Source organism: Podarcis filfolensis (genome assembly GCF_964270895.1).
Source record: "Podarcis filfolensis genome assembly, chromosome: 4".
NCBI classification, from domain to species: domain Eukaryota; kingdom Metazoa; phylum Chordata; class Lepidosauria; order Squamata; family Lacertidae; genus Podarcis; species Podarcis filfolensis.
Genome location: NC_139607.1, coordinates 70,740,001 through 70,759,433, shown reverse-complemented (window position 1 = coordinate 70,759,433; position 19,433 = coordinate 70,740,001). Strand labels below are relative to the sequence as shown.

The following is a 19,433-nucleotide window of genomic DNA, read 5'->3' as shown; positions in this document are numbered from 1 at the left end:
TGTTGCAATATGAGGGAAGACTTCAATAGGCCTATTTTTTAATAAGAAACATAAAAGTGAATACACTGGTACCTCAGGTTAAGAACTTAATTCGTTCTCGAGGTCCATTCTTAACCTGAAACTGTTCTTAACCTGAAGACCACTTTAGCTAATGGGGCCTCCCACCGCTGCGCGATTTCTGTTCTCATCCTGAAGCAAAGTTCTTAACCCGAGGTACTATTTCTGGGTTAGTGGAATCTGTAACCTGAAGTGTCTGTAACCCGAGGTACCACTGTATTTATATTCAAATAAACAAGTACAGTTGTACCTCGGGTTAAGTACTTAATTCGTTCCGGAAACTGTTCTTAACCTGAAGCACCACTTTAGCTAATGGGGCTTCCTGCTGCCGCCGTACCACCGGAGCACGATTTCTGTTCTCAACCTGATGCAAGGCTCTTAACCTGAGGTAATATTTCTAGGTTAGCGGAGTCTGTAACCTGAAGCATATGTAACCCGAGTTACCACTGTATATTAAGTGTATATTAATTTACCTCTTTAATTGGAAGTGACTCTGAGGGTCATCTAGTCCAAACTCCTGCCACCACTCAATGCAGGAATATGCAGGATCGAGCCTGCAACCTTGGTGTTATCAGCACCATGCCCTAACCAACTGAGCTATCCAGCTGATTTAAAACACAACTTCAAAACAAAATGCAGTGCACCACCAGATTATATCAGAGTGTATCACTTAATCTTAGTGAAGCATGGCCACACAAACTCTATAACTGAAGCAGAACAAAGCACTTTGTGAAGGTCATCAACATGCTTTGTTGTGTCTGGCTAGGTTAGGGAGTATACAGCTTTTCATTCCAAACTCTTTGTGTAATTTTATTTTTAATCTTTTGTTTTGAATTTTCACTGTTCCATGAATCTGTTTTAACAGCAATAGTTTTAAGCAAATGTGAGTCGGCTGCTGAACTGTATATGTAGTTTCTCTCCATTTTTGTGATTCCTAGTAGAGAAAACAATTGACATGTTCTGTTAAAGCCAACTGGATAGGCTATAAGGATTATGGAAAATACAAGCCAACACTGTCAGGTGTTCTTAAATCCACTGAACGAAATGGTGTTGAGTACACCTAACAATATGGATGCCTTTGTCTTTGGCTCCAGTAGCATAGCTCTCCAATGGAGCACAATGACATTAACACTTTTATCTACAGAGATTATAGTTCCTGAAAAGTTATATCTTAATCAGTTTAGGCTACAATCCTATACATTCTTAGCTGGAAATACAACTGCCACTGAATTCAATGGGACTTACTTCTGAGTAGGCAATAACAGCACTGGACTGCAATAGTATAGCTAAAAGTGATGAAGAGTCAAATGACATCTTTAAAAAGAGTGGCAAATCCACCCTTATTCCAGGAGGCATTCTAAGTACATATTTCTGACTTTTTGGTCAATTTTAACCATATTCCTGATAGGCAGGAATACAATTCTCTTCTTGAGACGAGGACTGATAAGAGCAGCCAGAGTTTCCTTAGCTTGTTTACTCTTCTTGTGTCTAACATGCAAACTAAATAACAGCAGTGACTTTTGTAATTGGACATGCACAAGTGTGACAGTATGGTCAAATAATCTTTTTCCCATTAAAGGCCTGTTTTCCTCACAGAGGGTGTGATCAGTTTTGCTCAGCTGTACCTGTTTCTATGGACACAAAGCAGCTTATCCAAATGAACTGAATCTTTAAGCCAGAAACAGATTTGCTTTTTGGAAGCCATGTGTTAAGTAAAATAAACTTTAGGAGCTTCCAAATGATTTTGGCCCATCTTACAACCATTTTAATATCCTCATTAAGTCAGTACTTTATTTTACTATCCTGTTTTCTTGTTGTCTTACATTTCTGAATTTTGTTCTGTTCTTTTCTCCTAGGAATGATCTTGACGCATGTCCTTGTTCTTCCTGGGGTTATCCTAGAATAACGATGTCACAGACTTTCCTGCCACATGATTACTTTACATATGTATGAATGATTGACTTGCCTTCCCAAAATCTAAGTGCAACAAAATAAATACTTGTATGTTCTTCACTAGGGAAGGATAGATCAGCCTATTTCTGGACTGTGTCAGTTTTGCACATGGTCATTCAAACGTCTGTTCCATCCCCACCAAAATTTGCATTTGAATACCTATTTTATCTCAGTATATGCATTGCTAAGTTACCTTAAAAATACACATTTTGATATATTTCTTGGGCTGAGAACTGTATTGCCAGATTCAAAGATGAGCAAAATCCAAATGATAATTATATTCAAACTAGTGTGGGACTATGCAAATTACTTCTGCTTGCTTAAAAAGGTGGGCCAAACAAAATTCTCCTCTCCCCCCTTCACACATTGCATAGATTATCTTCATGTAAGAGAAATGTCATGTGTGAACGAGTCCTAGCAGGCACCAGAACAAAATAACCAGAACAAGAGCTGCTTCAAGCAGCTCCACTTTCATCTAGAAGCAGAGATCATGCCTTTGTTAAAGACATCTCTAATGAATAAATTCACTATTTATAGCACTTTAGGTAAGAACATCTAGAATTGAAAGCCAAGCTGATGTTAGTAGACAAAACTCCAAATTAGTGGTAAACCTAGCAGTTCGAAAGCACGTCAAAGTGCAAGTAGATAAATAGGGAAAGTAAATGGTGTTTCCATGCGCTGCTCTGGTTTTGCCAGAAGCAGCTTAGTCATGCTGGCCACATGACCCGGAAAAACTGTCTGTGGACAAACATCAGCTCCCTTGGCCAGTAAACTGAGATGAGCGCCGCAACCCCAGAGTCATTCGCGACTGGACCTAACTGTCAGAGGTCCTTTATTTACCTTTACCTTGTATCAAGTAGGATTAGCAACTCTATTTGGGTTATCAGCCCATATGATTAACATGTGAGGCAGAAGAACAAAGCCATTCCCACCTGGTCCCCATGGTTACAGCCTGCCCACACCGTTCCTCAATACTAATCACATGTTTGGAAGAATATTTGCAGCAGGGCAATGTGCCAACATGCACAGTTCCTGTGAGTTGCAACTACGGAGGGAGGGAGAATTTTATTTGCCCACAGGCTTAAATGAGCTGAGCTAATTCACATCTCCCAAGACTAATACAGTGGTACCTCGGGTTACATACGCTTCAGGTTACATATGCTTCAGGTTACACGCTCTGCTAACCCAGAAATAGTGCTTCAGGTTAAGAACTTTGCTTCAGGATAAGAACAGAAATCGGCTCCAGCGGCACGGAGCAGGAGGCCCCATTAGCTAAAGCGGTCTTCAGGTTAAGAACAGTTTCAGGTTAAGAACGGACCTCTGGAACAAATTAAGTACTTAACCTGAGGTACCACTGTACGTGGAGCAGACTAGAATTATTCTTCATAATATTCAATTCACATAGTGTTAATTGTAGGTACTAAATGCCCCAAATAAGGTTATTCTCTGCCTTTCTCCCAAATATTGACTATTGTCGTCACTGCCCACTGATCTGAGTCTCAGCAACAACAAGCAACGACACTTCTGACTACATCAATCTCCTTGGCACGCTAGGCTAGGAGATCTGGACTACAACTCCCAGCAACCCCAGCCAGCAGGGCCAATGGTTATAGGAGTTGCAGTTCAACAAAATTTGGAGGGTGATATTTCATTTCACATTAGAATTAATATTGAAATAACAGATCCTTGAACAGTGAAACAAAGAATACGCAAGCTGACTTAATAATAATGAATGATGATCTAAAAGCTTAGATTCACTTCTTAAGGATTATGGTGCTAAGACCCACAGCTTTAGCTACAAATCAACAAGTAACTGGCTAACATGCAGTGCTTATATTAAAGATCTGTTTGGATGGCCTGTTCAACATTTCAATTGCATTTGTGTCAAATTAGCTTCTTTCATTTACATATTCGGTGCCTCTGGAAAATGTCAGTAACTGAAAATTGCAAAGAAGGGAACAAAATAACAAACAATTCAGAAAACACAGAAGTGTTTGCCACTGTTGAAATTCGATATTTCCTTTGGTTTTAAGACTCGGGTATCCCCATCCAGACCACAAGTAAATGCAATTTCAGACGCCACAACCATCTCTCCAAGATTCAGATCTGGACATTGGCTTACCAACTTCGGTTATGTAAGATTTCCCGTCTGATGGCAGAGGAATATACTGGTTAGAGAAGAAGCTGCTGCCGTACCCCAAGATGAAGCCTTCCAGTTTGGTGCTTGGACTGGGTCGAATGTATCTCATGCACACTGCATCACCAGTTGCATTGATCTGAACTTTCAGGCTTTGTCTCTTAACTGAGGTTGGGGGAGAGAAAGAAGAAAAAATATGGGATGTTACCAACTCAAGCAGAGCAAACTTTTCAGCATACATATAGGACATGCTTTCAACAGCATAAATGTGTGGTAGCCATTGCTGTCTCAACAGATGCTTCAGAGTGGCATCATGTAGCAACAGATGTGGCACAGCTGAGAGTACCACATGTCCCACAGGTGCACCTAGTTTGTGCTAGAAATCAGGCTTTTAGTATTGCAGCTACAGCTTTCTGGAATCAATGGCCAGCTGACATTAGAAAGGCACCCTGCATCATAATGTTTAGATGCCTACTGTTTTAGTTAAGAAGGCTTTCTCTGAGGTGTGACCCCCGTCATTTATGAAATATTAATTGTCCATCTAGAGGGATGGCACCTTTAGAGTCTGTAGGAATAGTCTTAATTGTTTCTAGAATTTGTAGTTTTTTGTATTTTATCTTATTTGTATTATGTCTTACACTGTGAAGTAGATAATACATTTGTAAAGCAAGCAAACATTTGAAAAGCGGCAGCTGCAATCACATGAAAGCCAGTCTAGAGGAAGCTGTTTGCAGTAATTTCCCAAAAGTCTTCAGTGATTTCACTGTAGCATCACAACCGTTTACAATAATCTTGTTATGGTGCTGCAGTGATGTGCTCTGAGAAAGGATAGAGTGGGTCCCATTAAGAACATAAGAAGAGCCCACTGGATTATGCCAATGGCCCATCTCGTCCAGCATCCTGTTCTCAAAGTGGCCAACCAGATGCCTGTGGGAAACCCATAAGCAGGGCCCAAGCACAACAGCACTCTCCTCTCCTGCAGTTTCCAGCAACTGGTATTCAGAAGCATACCGCAATAGTCACCATACCACTAGCCAGTAGCATGCCACTAATAGCCATTCCTGTAATGTTCATATGACAGATATTGCAAATTATAGAATTACTTCTCTTTAAAATTTATTTAAGAAAGGCCCAATTCTGTTTGTCCTTTGTTATGTTATGTTGTTTTGTTTTGTTATGTTATGTTATGTTGTTATGTATTGTTATGTCCACTCAGTGTGAACAGTCGAGAAATTAAAAAGAACACTAGGTCATTGCATGGACAGGCAGAGTCCCCCCAACCCCAGGTGACTCCCGAGTGAAATAATGACTCAAGACAATGTGCTATGGGATTAAAATTAGCCACAACTTTATTAAGTTTCAGATGTAGGGAGACCTTGCCTCAGGCATTGGGCATTTATCCTTTCCAGTTCCCAGCCGGGGATCTGGGGGACATCAGGGTTATCCAGAATGTGTGGGGATTGGGCTGCCTCTGGATAACATATGTTCAAGCAGAGAGCCCACCCCGGGTTTCACCGCCGTCACAGGGGAGAGCAATGACAACCTCTTGGCGTATGGCCAATGCCTCCCCTCAAGGCCCCTTTAACGGGGAACCCTGGGGTCACCGCTGCAAGGGGGTGTGGGTCACTGCTTCATCCCCCCCCAATTTAGGGAAGATAGACTAAAGGATTAGATAGACTGAGGTAGGCAGAGACCTCCAGGTATCCAGCCTGGGGAGGGCGAAGCCAGCCTGTACTACCTGGAGCCGCATGGGATCCGGGGGGCTGCACGCGACCACGCAAAAGGCACCCCCCATTTGATTTGGGGAGTGGTCATTCGGTTGTGTTTGTCAACTGTAGTTAGGTGTTAGCCATAGCCTGATCTTGATAGTTTTTAAGCTTTTCCAGTTTTTCTCTTTGAGTTCTTTGCTATATATCCACTTATTAGTCATATTTCCCACCATCTGGGTGCTTGAAGTGATGTACGGTCAATAAAAACAAACCCAATGAAACTGTATATTTAACAAAATGCAAAGTATAGTAAAACAAAATACCAGTGGGTTTCAAACAGTGTTAGTATGCTATATTTTCACTACTGCAACAGAGGCTTTGTGGCATCAAAACCGGACTGATAAACAACCACAATAGCATTACAGTGACCAGATTCCTCATCCTGACACATTACCCTGTCCAGAGCCAATGCTGTAATTCTTAGTAACATTACCCCATCTTAGCTAGTGCTTACATAAACAGTCATGCTAATTAAAATATGCTGTCACATACACCCTACAAATCATTGGAGTCTGCTTGCTATTAACAAAATGACAGGTAGTCACAGTTACTCGTCTAGAAAATGCTCTTGTCATAAAACAGGTATAATTCAATCTATGTCAAAATGTCACTGTGCTTGCCAACAGCGGTATAGTCATCACACTGAAATCCTTAAATGCCAAGTCCAAGCCAGTGTGCTCTCATTGTTCAGCTCAACTCTTCATTATGCGTTTTCTTTGACATGTGTAGCATACACATTATAAATGTGCATCTTCATTTTAAGGCGCAAACAGATTTTTATCTGGAATCAAATAAAAAGGATACCAGACTTAAACATGTTATGTAGTCCTTTAGTTTTCTGAAAGCGGTTTTTACATCATGTGAAAGCTCACATATAATGCAGATATTAACTGTTAGGAAACGGGGAAATGGATTAAACTATGGGGTGAATACAGCAAAAATGAAGTGCTGCATTGAAGTGGCAGGATTCTGTAATGCAGCACTTCATATTACACAGGAGGGGTTAAATTTTGACCACTATCCCAAGTAAAAATTCCCTACATGTAGTAAAGTCAATAATACATCTGAGAGAGAGGTTTGGTGTAACTCTCTTCCCAATATGCTAAATTTATTATAAAGCAAGGAGATTTTTTAATTTTATTTTTTAACATAGAATCATTCAAAAATATAACAGCTGCACACCTGCAATCTGAAGAGCTACAGCAGAAAATTCCTTAGGGAACAAGGACAAATCAGAGAACATCTGGATCAGAGCAGCATTCTATTTCCATATCTGGCCAGTCAGAAGCTACAAGGAAGCTCCCAAAAAGAGTGTAAAGGCAACCCTGACATATGCAATGACATATGCAGTGAAATGTAAGAGTTAGGCATGTTCCACTCTTCCTTCTTTTACAGTTCTCTCTTTTCTGGGGACATCAGGGCACAGGTAAGTATAAGAAGGCCCCACTAAAGTACTTTCTCTGCCAGGTAAGTTTGCATCATTGGCTTAGTTCTCCTTCCATTCTATAACTCCTTAGTCCTCATCTCAGTTGTACTTTAAATAAGAACAGATACACTCTCTGCCCTTTCCTGCCTTTTAATAGTCCTCCAGCCAAGGACAGTGTTCACCAGTGGCTTTTTCCTCCTATTGCAAAACTTCCTGGCTTCCAACTTTCCAGTCGGACAGCTCCCAGTTTAGCTCTCCTTTTGCTCATTGGTCATTCTATTTCCTCATTTCTTTCTTCTCTCACAGCTTCACATGGTTTCCCTTTAAAGCTCCACCCACTGTAGCTGTAGCATGATATGCCCTGCCCTGGCGTTAGTTTTGATGAAGGGAGAGTTACAAATATTTTGAATAAGTAAATTGATTAAGGTACCAATTGGAATAAACTGCTTTACCTTGCAGAAGGGCTAAAAACATTTCTAAGGTAGCAATCACTTTAGGTCTTATAGCCTACTTTTAAAAGGTGATAATTTTGCTGTAGTAGGATTTTATTGGCACCTACTCCCCTTTCAGGCACACAGTCACACAGAGTCAATAGAAAGCTTTCTAAGGATACTGTATAAGGCATTTGGTTCCCCTTCTGGCATGTCCCCAAATATTGTGTCTTAAATTATGTTAGATTCCTTGCTTTCCTCAGACTTCTGCTTTTGAACTTTACAGTTATGTCAAGATGACCCAGAGAGAAATAACTAATTCATACTAGCTGGTTAATGTTTATTTTTATTTTTTTAAAAATCTCCAGTGGACAAATCTGATACAGGTATAAGTCATTACTTAACCACTTTAAATCAGTTGAACATAGTGTTAAAGCAGGACTTCTGCTAAAGAATAATTTTCGTTCTTTATAGGTTGGTCACTTATTTTTTATTGCCGAAAAGAGGAAAATGCTTCACCAATAAAAGGGCACTGATTGCATAATGTAGATGTATTGATGCAAACTAAGAAACAATTGCAATTTAAATATAAATGCAAAAACATAGTGTGGGAGACTGTAACCAGGTGGTCTACACGTAAAACTTCCAATTCAGTTCACATTTAAAAATTAACTCACCTAATTTGCACCAATAAAACAACAGTCTAACAACCCATAAAAAGCATATAAAAACAAATAAAACAAATTGAGAGGATCCAAACATGCAAAACAGGGTCGAATCTTATGGGTCAGGGTAAGCCTGCACCAAAAGATAAGTCTTCCCAAGGCATCTGAAGCAAATGATGGTTCATGAATGATAGAGAAGGGCATTCTACAGTAGAGGGGCAACAGCAGAAAATGTCTGTTTGGGGTCACTGACCTACAATATTCTGTAGGGTGTGGTTTCATGGGCAGAATTGTCCCAATGCATGAATGGCTAAGCTATCCTTGTCAAGGAAAGGGTATAGCTGGCATGTCATCCTAAGCTGATAATAGGTGTTCATTGTGACAGATGTCACCAGAGCCCCTGGTGACAGAGATTGATCTAGGAGCACTCCCAAACTACACAACGTATGTTTCAAGGGGTGTGCAACCCTATCCGGAACTAGTGAATTCCCTAACCCCTGGATCTGGGAAGTGCCTGCCTGCAGAATCTCAGTCTTAGCAGGATTCATTCTGTTTGCTGCCCCTTGTCCAGCCTAGCATCAGGAGGACCAAGGTAATTTATAGTAATAAAATCTTATTATTAATACCTTTATTAATTAATAATAATATACTATAAGCTGCTTGGCTCTTTGAGTTGAAGTTCCAATTAACTCAATCCAGACTATGTGCTCAGCTTTATGTTATCCTAGGCCTGCCTGCATTTCCTTTGCACCTGAATGTAAAATCAAGTAGCTGATCACCCGCTGGAAAAAAATATTATTGCCAAGACATATTTCTTCAAAAACATGCAAAGTTCAATCCACATCTTATTGAGGTCAATGGCAAAACTCCCACTCATTTTAATGGGGCTGGCCTGCAATCACTGAAAAGAAATTATTGGGGAATTTTGTCCAGCTGTGACTACCTCGTCATCGAAGAGCCAGATGAACAAAAGGGACATCTGCACTTTGTATATCACTTTCAGTCCATCTGTACAATTCCCATGACCATAGCTGAAATTAGCATGTTAAAGTTCATGTTGTAGTTAAGACTTGGGGGCTTTTTGCATTTTTCCTCTTCTGCCTTTTCTCCAAAAATCCCTATTGTACAGCTGAGTATGAAAGAAATTAACACCACACCAAATCAGTAAATGATGCTATCTGTTTAACAGACTGAACAAAGTGAGGCTGTTTAACTCCACAGGTTGGCTTTCTCTTAGTTTGTAATCTCCTTTAAAAACAAAGCTGCTACAATGAAATCTCACAAGTGTATCCAGGACACAATCCTACATTTCAAGTTAAAACCAAAAACTAAAAACCCCGAACTTACCAAATAGGAGAGAAAGGATCTAGATATGTCTACTGAGAGATATCAAACTCAGTCTTGTGAGGTTCAACAATGGACTTCTTCAACCACCTGTTTTTCAGGGGAGATGGCCAAGCATCCGATTCAGAACTGGGGAGAGGATGAACCTAGCTTTTGCTATGGTTTTGAGACAGAAACTACTCTGGTCGACCATCCATGTTGGGGGAAGTGCAACCTTGTTGGGTTCTAATAACCTCTCAGTGGCATTTGAAACCATTAACCATGGTTTACTTCTGGAGTCTCTCTCCAAGATGACACTTGGAGGTGTTATGGTGACTGGTTCTTTCAGGAGAAACCTAGAAAGAAGTGCTGCAGTACCTCAGGTCCACCTCATAGCCTCTATGCTTTTTAACATTTTCATGAGCCAGCTCAAAGTCAACTTGAGATCCTTCTTGAATGTATAGCTCATTCTCTCTTTCCCATCAGCTCATCCCAGAGAGGCAGTGGAAATTCCTAACAGGTGTTTGGAGACAGTTTTGGGATGGATGAAGGCAAACAAACTGAATCATAATCCTGGTAACACAGTACAGAATTAGTAGCGCTCTTCAGATATTATAGCCATGCAGTGGGGGGGGGGGTGTCACCAATTGTAGCCCTGGCCTCAGTTACACATGCTCCTATCACATCCAGACTGAAATATTGTAATGTGTTCTACACAGGGTTGTCTTTAAAGATGGTTTAGGAACGTCAAGTGGTACAGATTGCACTTGCTATGTTTATGCTATTTGAAGGGTGGCTTGTTCCAAGTCTGTTTTAAAGATAAAGAATCCTAAGAAGTAGATTTGTTGTTGCTTATCTGCAACAGCACATGGAGAGCATATTGAGCAGGCATACAGGTTACCTGGTCACAGCCTTCCCTGGTATTGTTCTTCTATCATAATTTTTTCTAGATTTGCATCTGTGCATATGTATTAGAATATGTGCATTTTATGCAAATCTGTCCTTTTTCTGGTGATGTTTTCCTCTTTTTTTGGAAATGTTAAATTGGCCACCCTACCACCTGAAATAACTGCCTATTTATTTCCATTCCCATTTTTAAGTGTTGGTCTTAAGCCCTTGGTAGTTTGACAGTAGGTTATCTGAAGGATTCCCATGTACTGTATGTATGAAATAGCCTAGGTCTCAAATCCAGCTTCCTGGGCTTTGTTCTCCAGCACAACAGTAAGGTCCATTATGTGGTGCCATTATCCAGTGCCTTTTTGATGGTGCTCCCAACATGTAAGGATTTCTTACCCTAGAAACAGATAGGTAGCCGTGTTGGTCTGCCATAGTCAAACAAAATTTTTTCCCCCTTCCAGTAGCACCTTAAAGACCAACTAAGTTAGTTCTTGGTATGAGCTTTCGTGTGCATGCACACTTCTTCAGATACACATCTGTGTATCTGAAGAAGTGTGCATGCACACGAAAGCTCATACCAAGAACTAACTTAGTTGGTCTTTAAGGTGCTACTGGAAGGGAAAAATTTTTTTTGTTTTTATCCTAGAAAGGAATGCATGGCCCATTCTGCATTGGCCTTTAAGTAAACTCTGAAAGAGGCTTTTATTTCTGTCTTCTTTCTGAAAGAAAGACATGTGGCATGTTGGGTTTTTAAACTGCTGTTGTTTTTAGAGTTTAGATTTTGATTGAGTTATTGAGCATTTCATTGTTTTATGCTGCTTTAATTTTGTGAGCCACCTTAGGACCATTATGCCTTGAAAGGCAGGCTCAAAATCCATTAGTAAATAAAATATTAATAGTCTGCGTACAATTCCCCATTTGACATTTTTGGCCTTGTATTTAAATAGATATTAACAACTGCTGAAGACTTATTTGCTATAATTAGAACATACCTCATCACTGAAACATGGATGACAAATAGTTATCTAATTATGGATACTAACAGCCTGAATTGTGCCATTTTTTCTCGTTTTATATGTAACTGAAAACATAAGGCATTTTATAAATCTGGATTCAATTTAATGCACTACAGTAAATTTCAGTTACTTACTTGAAACCTCAGTATAGGATAGTTACAGTAATTAAGCTAGCACCGGCAGTTTTCTGAATATTAGGATGAGAACCCAGGACCCAGCTGAAGAACTCCATTCTTGCAACCAATCAAATGCTGGGAAAAGACAGGTTGGTGGCTTCATTCAACTATACCCTGAAATTGGTTCATTATTATCTGGACTGCAAGAACACAATTAAATGGATAAAGGAAGGCACAGTCTATAGCAGAAAGCAAGTCTTCAGGCTAACTATTTCCATGTTTTCTACATGGCGGGTAACTTTATATTACTAGCACTGTTAGAATTTATTTAAGGATTGTTTACCTAGGTGATGGAAAACTGATCCTGTTCCAACTTGGAATCTAGCAACCAAGCTGCAAACCTAATGTTATAAACTGATGCAAGAGCTCTCTTCTCTTAAAATCTTTCAAAACATATCTGCATTTCTGCAGATACACATCACCGAAGTGCATACTGGGAATGTGTGTGTGGCATTCTTTTCTACCTCACACACCATTCCTTCTCTTATCAGATATTATCCTATGAGCTTTGTTTACAATGATAAGTGTATGCCCACGGAGCCACAAGCAGAGACAACAGCTGTGGAACAAGTCCAGCAAACAGAAGCCACAATACCTGTGCCTCCTTGTTGCTGGAGGACTCCTTTTGTTGCCACAGTCAAAGAGGAAACTGCTTCTGCCATTTGCCATTTCCAGCTTTTTAATTACAGTAGTATTATGGGCTAGTATATTTGTAATAATATAGGGTGATGTCTTTGCAATGGCTTTTTCACAATATGCTCTAAATAGCAGGAAGCATGCAATAGTTTTTGGGCCCAAAGTACCACTCTCTTTCTGCTTGACTTCAGTATGAGCAATGGAGGTGTGGGGAGAAATGCCTCTATAGCAATGATAGCTGATTTAGTTCATTGGCTGCTGCATGTAGTCCGAGTCTTCTGTTGTGGAAGGCTTAGGGCACACCAGTAGGAAGCTAGACAAGAACGTGTTTGGCTGTCTTAAACAAAAAAGGCAGAGCAACAGCAGGAAATGCCCAACTCCATCCAAATACAGTAAGTTCAGTGCTACCTAGAGACACAATTATAGATAGACATGATCCACACATTTCCCACCTTTTGTTAAAACAGCCTTCTTCAACCTGGGGTCCTCCAGATGTTTGGGATTGCCACTTCCCCAACTTGTCCTGTTCCCTGTAACAGTCATTCATCAGGGCAACCAAAGCCAGCAGTTGAACCTCACTTTGGAACTAGCTGCTTCCATGGCACCAGGCTAGTGAGTGCAGCCTGGACCTCTTGACACATACAACTTTGACCTCTAGCACCTCCCCACGACTACCTGCCTCCCCTCCTACCCTCTGCCACCTAAGAAAGCTGCCTGAAGGCCAGCTCTGCTTATTGAGTTTGAGTATACCACAATCTCAGGTACAAGATTTTGCCAGTTTTGCGTGCATTAAAGAGCAGCCAGGGTTTTAAAAAGTGGGCAAAGGAACCTGCCAGTTAGAGTCTCTGGTAGGACAATTCATGACACCATATTCACAGCAGTTTTGCTCTTTTACAAACAGTGATCAGATGTAAAAATAGTTCAAATTAAGCAGAGCATTTATTTTGGGGGTCCTCGTTTAAATTCTACCATGAACAGCAGCAGCTTGCTCCTGCCTAGTGGCCTCATCCACTAACACCAGTCTTGGCACATAATTTTGGCACATGGCATCCATTTCACATACAGGATACAGAAGTTTAACAGCACAGTTTTACCCTCTGCATGTAATGTTGTTCTTTTTTGTTAAACAAAATGAACAGCATGTAAAGTTCCCAACATTAAAAACAAGTGCTACAGATACATTCTCTCTAAGGAGTTGGAACATGTGGTATTAGTTAACACAACGTGCCAGAAAATCTTTGTCCTTGACACAAGGGATTAATACAGAGGAGCGCAAGAGAGGATTGGGCCTTGGGTGGTTTTAAACAGAAACACTTAGCATAAGTTTCATGAAGGTGGAAAAACCTTGCATGGAAATCTCTTTGCTTGAATTCAAGATTAAACTCTTATTCACCGATCTCATTTCCATTAGTTTAAATTTAGCTCAGTTTTTAGAATCCATGGCATAGTACATTTGAAAGGCAATGTTCTCTCTCTTTGGTATAGGTTCAAAGTAAATTGGATGATTTCAAAGGAGAGATCCTGTATATACTGCTCACTAAGTTAGAAAGCAGACTTTGGTCATATGATATTAGAAAGTACACACACTTTCAAAAAGTGTTTTCCAGAACATAATGGAGCCTTTCTTCCAATTTCTTTCCTTTAAGTTCTATAGGATCTCTATCCCCAAGTGCTGTCACAATAAATTACACTTCCACAACTCTGAATTTCATAATAATAACAACGAACAATTAAGTAACAGCATATGTGGTTTGAAGCAGCTCCACCTAAAGTTTTGCATGAGAGCTCTTAGGTAAACAACTTTAGGTCCAGTTCCAACTTTGTGTTGTTGTTTTAGCTGAATCATCTTGTAGTATGGGTTGAGTATTTGTGCTATGCATATCTATATTTGGACATAATTAAGAGTTGCTGCCCAAGAAACTAAACTGATCTTTACCATGCCTTAAGTCATAGAAGACCTCCTGGATCAGACCTACAGTGATTAACCAGGTATCTCTAGAAAGCCTGCAAGCAGAATGAGAGGGCAATAGCCTTCTAATGCTGTTCTTTCCAGGAACTGGTATCCAGAGCATGGTCCATCTGATCTTGCAGGTTATATGTAGCCATCTTGACCAGTGGTCATTGATAGCTTTTAAAGGAGAAATTTGTGGAGGATTAGGCTATCTATGTTGGTGGACATCACCATATCCTTCTGGAAGCAAATCCCATAAATTAACTCTGTCTGTCTACTACGTACTTCCATTTGCCTGTCCTAATTCTAAAGGATTATATCCACAGATTTGATACCAGTTTCAGATTCTGATTCCACCCTGGAATTCTCTCTTTAAAAATGACATTTCTAAACCGATCAAACCAGCTCATCTCAGAACTAGGTTCACCTGGTGCCATTCTTAAATGTCTGATTAATCTGGGGAAAACTCTACATGAGTAACTGTCAGGAGCCAGAGCCAGGAATAGGTCAGCAATAAAAAAACCCACTGGTGTTGGTGAAGTTTACTCTTTATTCAAAGAACCGAAAAACAGTGCAGGTGATCACAGCAACTCTTCCTAGTAGGTCTTGCCCTCAATGAGGCAGTTGTGAGGACTGAAGGTCCCCACCTTCCCATTGCTTTCTAAGGCTCCTGCCCTGGTTCCTTCCACAGCAGCCTAAGGCTTCATTGGCTTGCCTCTCATTACTCCACCCTCTTCATTTCTCTGCATGTTCTGGAAGTCCAGGAGGGAGAGAAGTTGATTGCAGCAGTAGGGAGAGGCCCCAAGGCTTCTTCAGCAGCCTGCCTGATCTCTGCCTCTGCCTCTGCAGCTGCCTCTGGACTGCCTTCTGCCACAGCCTCTTCCTGCTCACTAAACCCCGTTACTTCTTCAGCTTCTGACACCTCCTCCTCCCAGTCTGCTACCTCTTCTCCCACTAACTACTCATCGCTGTTCCCCAGGTTCATCTGGCAAAAAGCAGCCATGAACGTTTTAAAGAAAAGATGCCTGACTGACAGTGCTGGGATGCTTCTTTGGAAAGCATTATGACTACTTATTTCTGACCACAAAGGAGATATTTCTTGGTAATTTATCTTTTCTGGGGGTTTTGACATTTCACTCTCATTCGTCCTTCATTGGGGCTCATTCTTTTTCAAGAATTCGTTTGATACCTGGCAAGAGACAAGCAATGCTTATCCATATCTGCCCGTCATTCACCCCCCACCCCCGCTTTATCAAGATTCATGGTTTGGAAACTTGTACAGTAGCTGGAAAATGAGAGGAAAGCAAAGAGATTGTAGCTATTAAAATTTATTGCCTTCCAGAAATGTCTAGGAATTTTCTGCTGTTCTGACTACAAGCACAGGTTGCACGTTTACTGGAATAAGGTCAAATCCCAGTAGCAATTTAAGTTCTATTACTTCTTTTTGCTACATTTCAAAACACACACACAAAAACCCCAAGCATGATGACACTAATATGGGTGATGTGTCATATCCTCCATTGAGACATTGTGTCCTACTTTTAAATCAGTTTTTTTTCTGATAAAGCAATTACACTTCTTAGCTCTATGTGAAAGATCTTCATTTTGAATTTGTTCTTGGTGAAATCTCAAAATTGGCAAAATACAAGTTACTTCTGCTTGGTTGATTTATCAGTTCTATCATAATAGCCCACAAATGAAATAATATTGAAATGAAAGTAGCAATCTGTTTTTTACTTTGATCTCTCAGGTTGGAGTAAGTACACTAGTGGAATGTTTGTACATCAATGGTCCTATGAATATAAATTATATTTTATTTTTACTCTGTAATTCCAAGGGTAACTACAAAATAAATTAAACTTAATCTGTCTCTCCATTAAACTGAATCTACTCGCACATGAATTACATGTGCTGCATCCATTTGTGTTCTATAAGTGTTGGCTTGAAATACTTATGATTCTAACAGCTGGAAGAATTTATTCCATCTTGCATAAGAGAAAATGAGTCCCAGAATACTGATGACCTGGCCTCTTAGATAAATTGCAGGTAAGACAATGAGAGTTGACCATTTTGTTCTTCTATGTATTCTAATCTATTCCTGTGAAATTTACACACATCAAAACCCTGCAATCCCAAAAAACTATTGTAGACAAGAATTAATTAAACCTGAAGTACTATTACTCTGTAACTGAAGAAAGGAATTAACACAGTGTTCTGGAGAAACAAAGTTAATTGTTTCAGTGACAATGTTTTCTTTCATACTTAGAGAGAAAAATATTTTTTCCAATTCACATACAATATGCAGGTTGGATCTGGCAGCAGGAAATAATCAAGTATGAACAAATCTTGCTTTAAGTAGAGTTAAATGGGGCAGGGGGAGAAAGACAGGTTTTCAGCCATTCGCCATAGAAAAGACCAGATGGCAAGATAAAAGGTTATTATTATTACTTATGTAGCACTATTCAACATGCACACAGAGCTTTAAAGAAAAAGAAGATAAAGAAATATCTCTGCCCTGACAAGTTTACCATCTACATTGTGACAGCAGGGAAAACAATGGATGGATCAGCCTATTTCTGTCTCATAACAGCATCATAGGCACTGAATCATACGCCTGTTTTTGCAAATTTTCTTTTTAAACTCACAAAAATATGTCTTTAAATTATACACATTGTATATGCATTGAAACATGCGTTTTTGTATGCCTTTCTGTAAGTAGAGGTTCCTGTTGTTTGGACCACAGGTGGTTCATGAGCTTCACTCATGTGATCCTCTGCATTGCACAGGCCGGTGGCGCTGTGGTCTAAACCACTGAGTCCCTTGGGGTTGCCGATGGGAAAGTTGGTGGTTCGAATACTTGCGTTGGGGTGAGCTCCCATTGCTATGTCCTAGCTCCTGCCAACCTAGCAGTTCAAAAGCACATCAGTGCAAGTAGATAAATAGGTACCGCTGTGGCAGGAAGGTAAACAGCATTTCCATGTGCTCTGGCTTCCATCACTGTGTTCCATTGCACCAGAAGTGGTTTAGTCATGCTGGCCACATGACCTGGAAAGCCATCTGTGGACAAATGCCGGCTCCCTTGGCCTGAAAGTGAATTCAACTGGACTTAACCGTCCAGGGGTCCTTTACCTTACCTTTACCATTGCACGTTTGTGGATTTGTGGTTGAAGTAGTGAAATGGCACATCTATTGCACTAAATTTCTTATTGATTTTTAACCACACTTTTATTGCTTCCTTTATTTCTTGTATTCTATTGTATTGAAAATTAGAATTCAAATTGTAACACTATGGAATGCAATACACAAGCAGTAAAAGAATTGCAACTAAAAATCATACAGCATCTAGCGCAGAGCATTACAATTGCTACAACAGGCAGAAAAATCATTAAGTGGTCTGCCAAGGGCCTGAGCACTTTTCAAGTGGTCATTGAAGGGGGGGAAAGGTTGGGAACCACTGCTCTAAAATACACGTTTTGTGCATATATATTTTGACCCAAAACTGCCTTGCAAAATTCAGTTACGTGCCTAATCTGATTGACAGAAACACTGAACAATCTGCACAGAAATCAGGGACTGTTGAATAATGAATAAAGTCAGATGTGGACCGAGCAAATTTCTCCTCCATTCCCTCAATAGAGAGAATGAAAAGAAGGAAGGAAAGACCAGCAGCTCTCCAGAGTTTTAGGCAGGTTTTCGCTAGCCTTACCTGGAAATGCCAAGTACTGAATTTGGGACTTTTAGTGTACAGATCCTGCACTGAGTTACAGCCCATTCCTCAGCTCCAGGCCTGAGTAGAAGTCAAAAGTCTATTGTTTACATATATCTTATAGTGTTTCAATGTTCTAAACTCCTTAGGGAGAAACACCAGGATATGAATAGTTGTAAATAAACTGTATAAACAAGAAACATAAGGCCAAGGAAGCAACTGCTCAGTTCTAGCACTGGACCAAGTGTGATAAAATATTGGAATTGAATCCAGACAGCAGTTGCTGAGCAATCATGGACTCTGTCCTTGGCAGAGTCAACAGTCCTTCACTATCAATTCACCATTTACAAAATTTGCTATTTGCCTCTTATGTTTGCTGTAAGGAACTTACTGTTTTAAATAAATTGCACCAGTGGTGAAGATAAAATAAATCTCAGCAAACCTTCACACAATATGTAGAGCGCTACTTTAACTGAATACAATGAATTCCAAAGGGGTAGTTGTGCTAGTATGAGTCAGCAAAAACAACAGAGAGTCTGGTGGACTCATCTTCTAACCATGTTTCCCCACCATCCTTCTTTTGACTGTACTCACATATGTGAGTATATAATCTGTCAGTTGGGAATAACACCTCATGCATCAGATAAAGGGGGCTCTATACAACAATACAGTGGTACCTCTAGTTGCGGGCACAATCAGTTCCGGGGTGCCGTTCGCGCCCTGAAAAATCCGCAACTAGAGCGGCGCTTCTGCGCAAGTGCAGAGTGCGACAGAGCGCTTCTGCGCGTGTGCGAAGCACACAGAACGCTTCTGTGCATGTGCATGAAAAGACACAACATGAACCTAACGCAACACAAGGTATGACTGTAGTTTATGTCATGATTTACTTTTAAGCACTGATGCATCATTTTCCAAGTACACAACCTCTCAAAAACAGTTTATAAAATGTTGAAATTATACGGGATCAATAAAACAGGAATGTAACTTACAATTAATTTTTAATTGGATTTTTACTATATTATTATTATTATTAAAGTAGGGGTATTTAAAATGAGAGTCGTCATCGCGATCATAGTTAAAAGTAGAAGTCAGCATGTGTTCTCTTTTTAGCTCTTCAAAATATGGCAACCCTAGACTTCCGGAGGCGGCGCGAAACTGTAATGGCGGTCCTCTTCTAGTCTGAAGAGGGGCTCCGCAGGAAAGGGTCGTTTCGCTGCGGCACAGCGACGACCCATCAAGAAAAACCACGAGCAGAGTGAGCTCGTGGCCGTGGGACTCGGCGGGCACCTG

At 40.3% G+C, this 19,433-nt stretch overlaps 1 protein-coding gene across 50 annotated transcripts in view; it reads right to left on the bottom strand.

Annotated features, from left to right (window-relative positions):
- Positions 1-19,433, bottom strand: part of ABI3BP (ABI family member 3 binding protein) — a 151,790-nt gene that overhangs the window by 106,898 nt on the left and 25,459 nt on the right. For all 50 annotated transcript variants that reach the window (XM_083611404.1, XM_083611402.1, XM_083611435.1 and 47 more), the window contains exon 2: positions 4,133-4,312. In XM_083611404.1, coding sequence (XP_083467530.1) covers positions 4,133-4,312 — 180 coding nt within the window. The remainder of the gene's footprint in view (positions 1-4,132; positions 4,313-19,433) is intronic.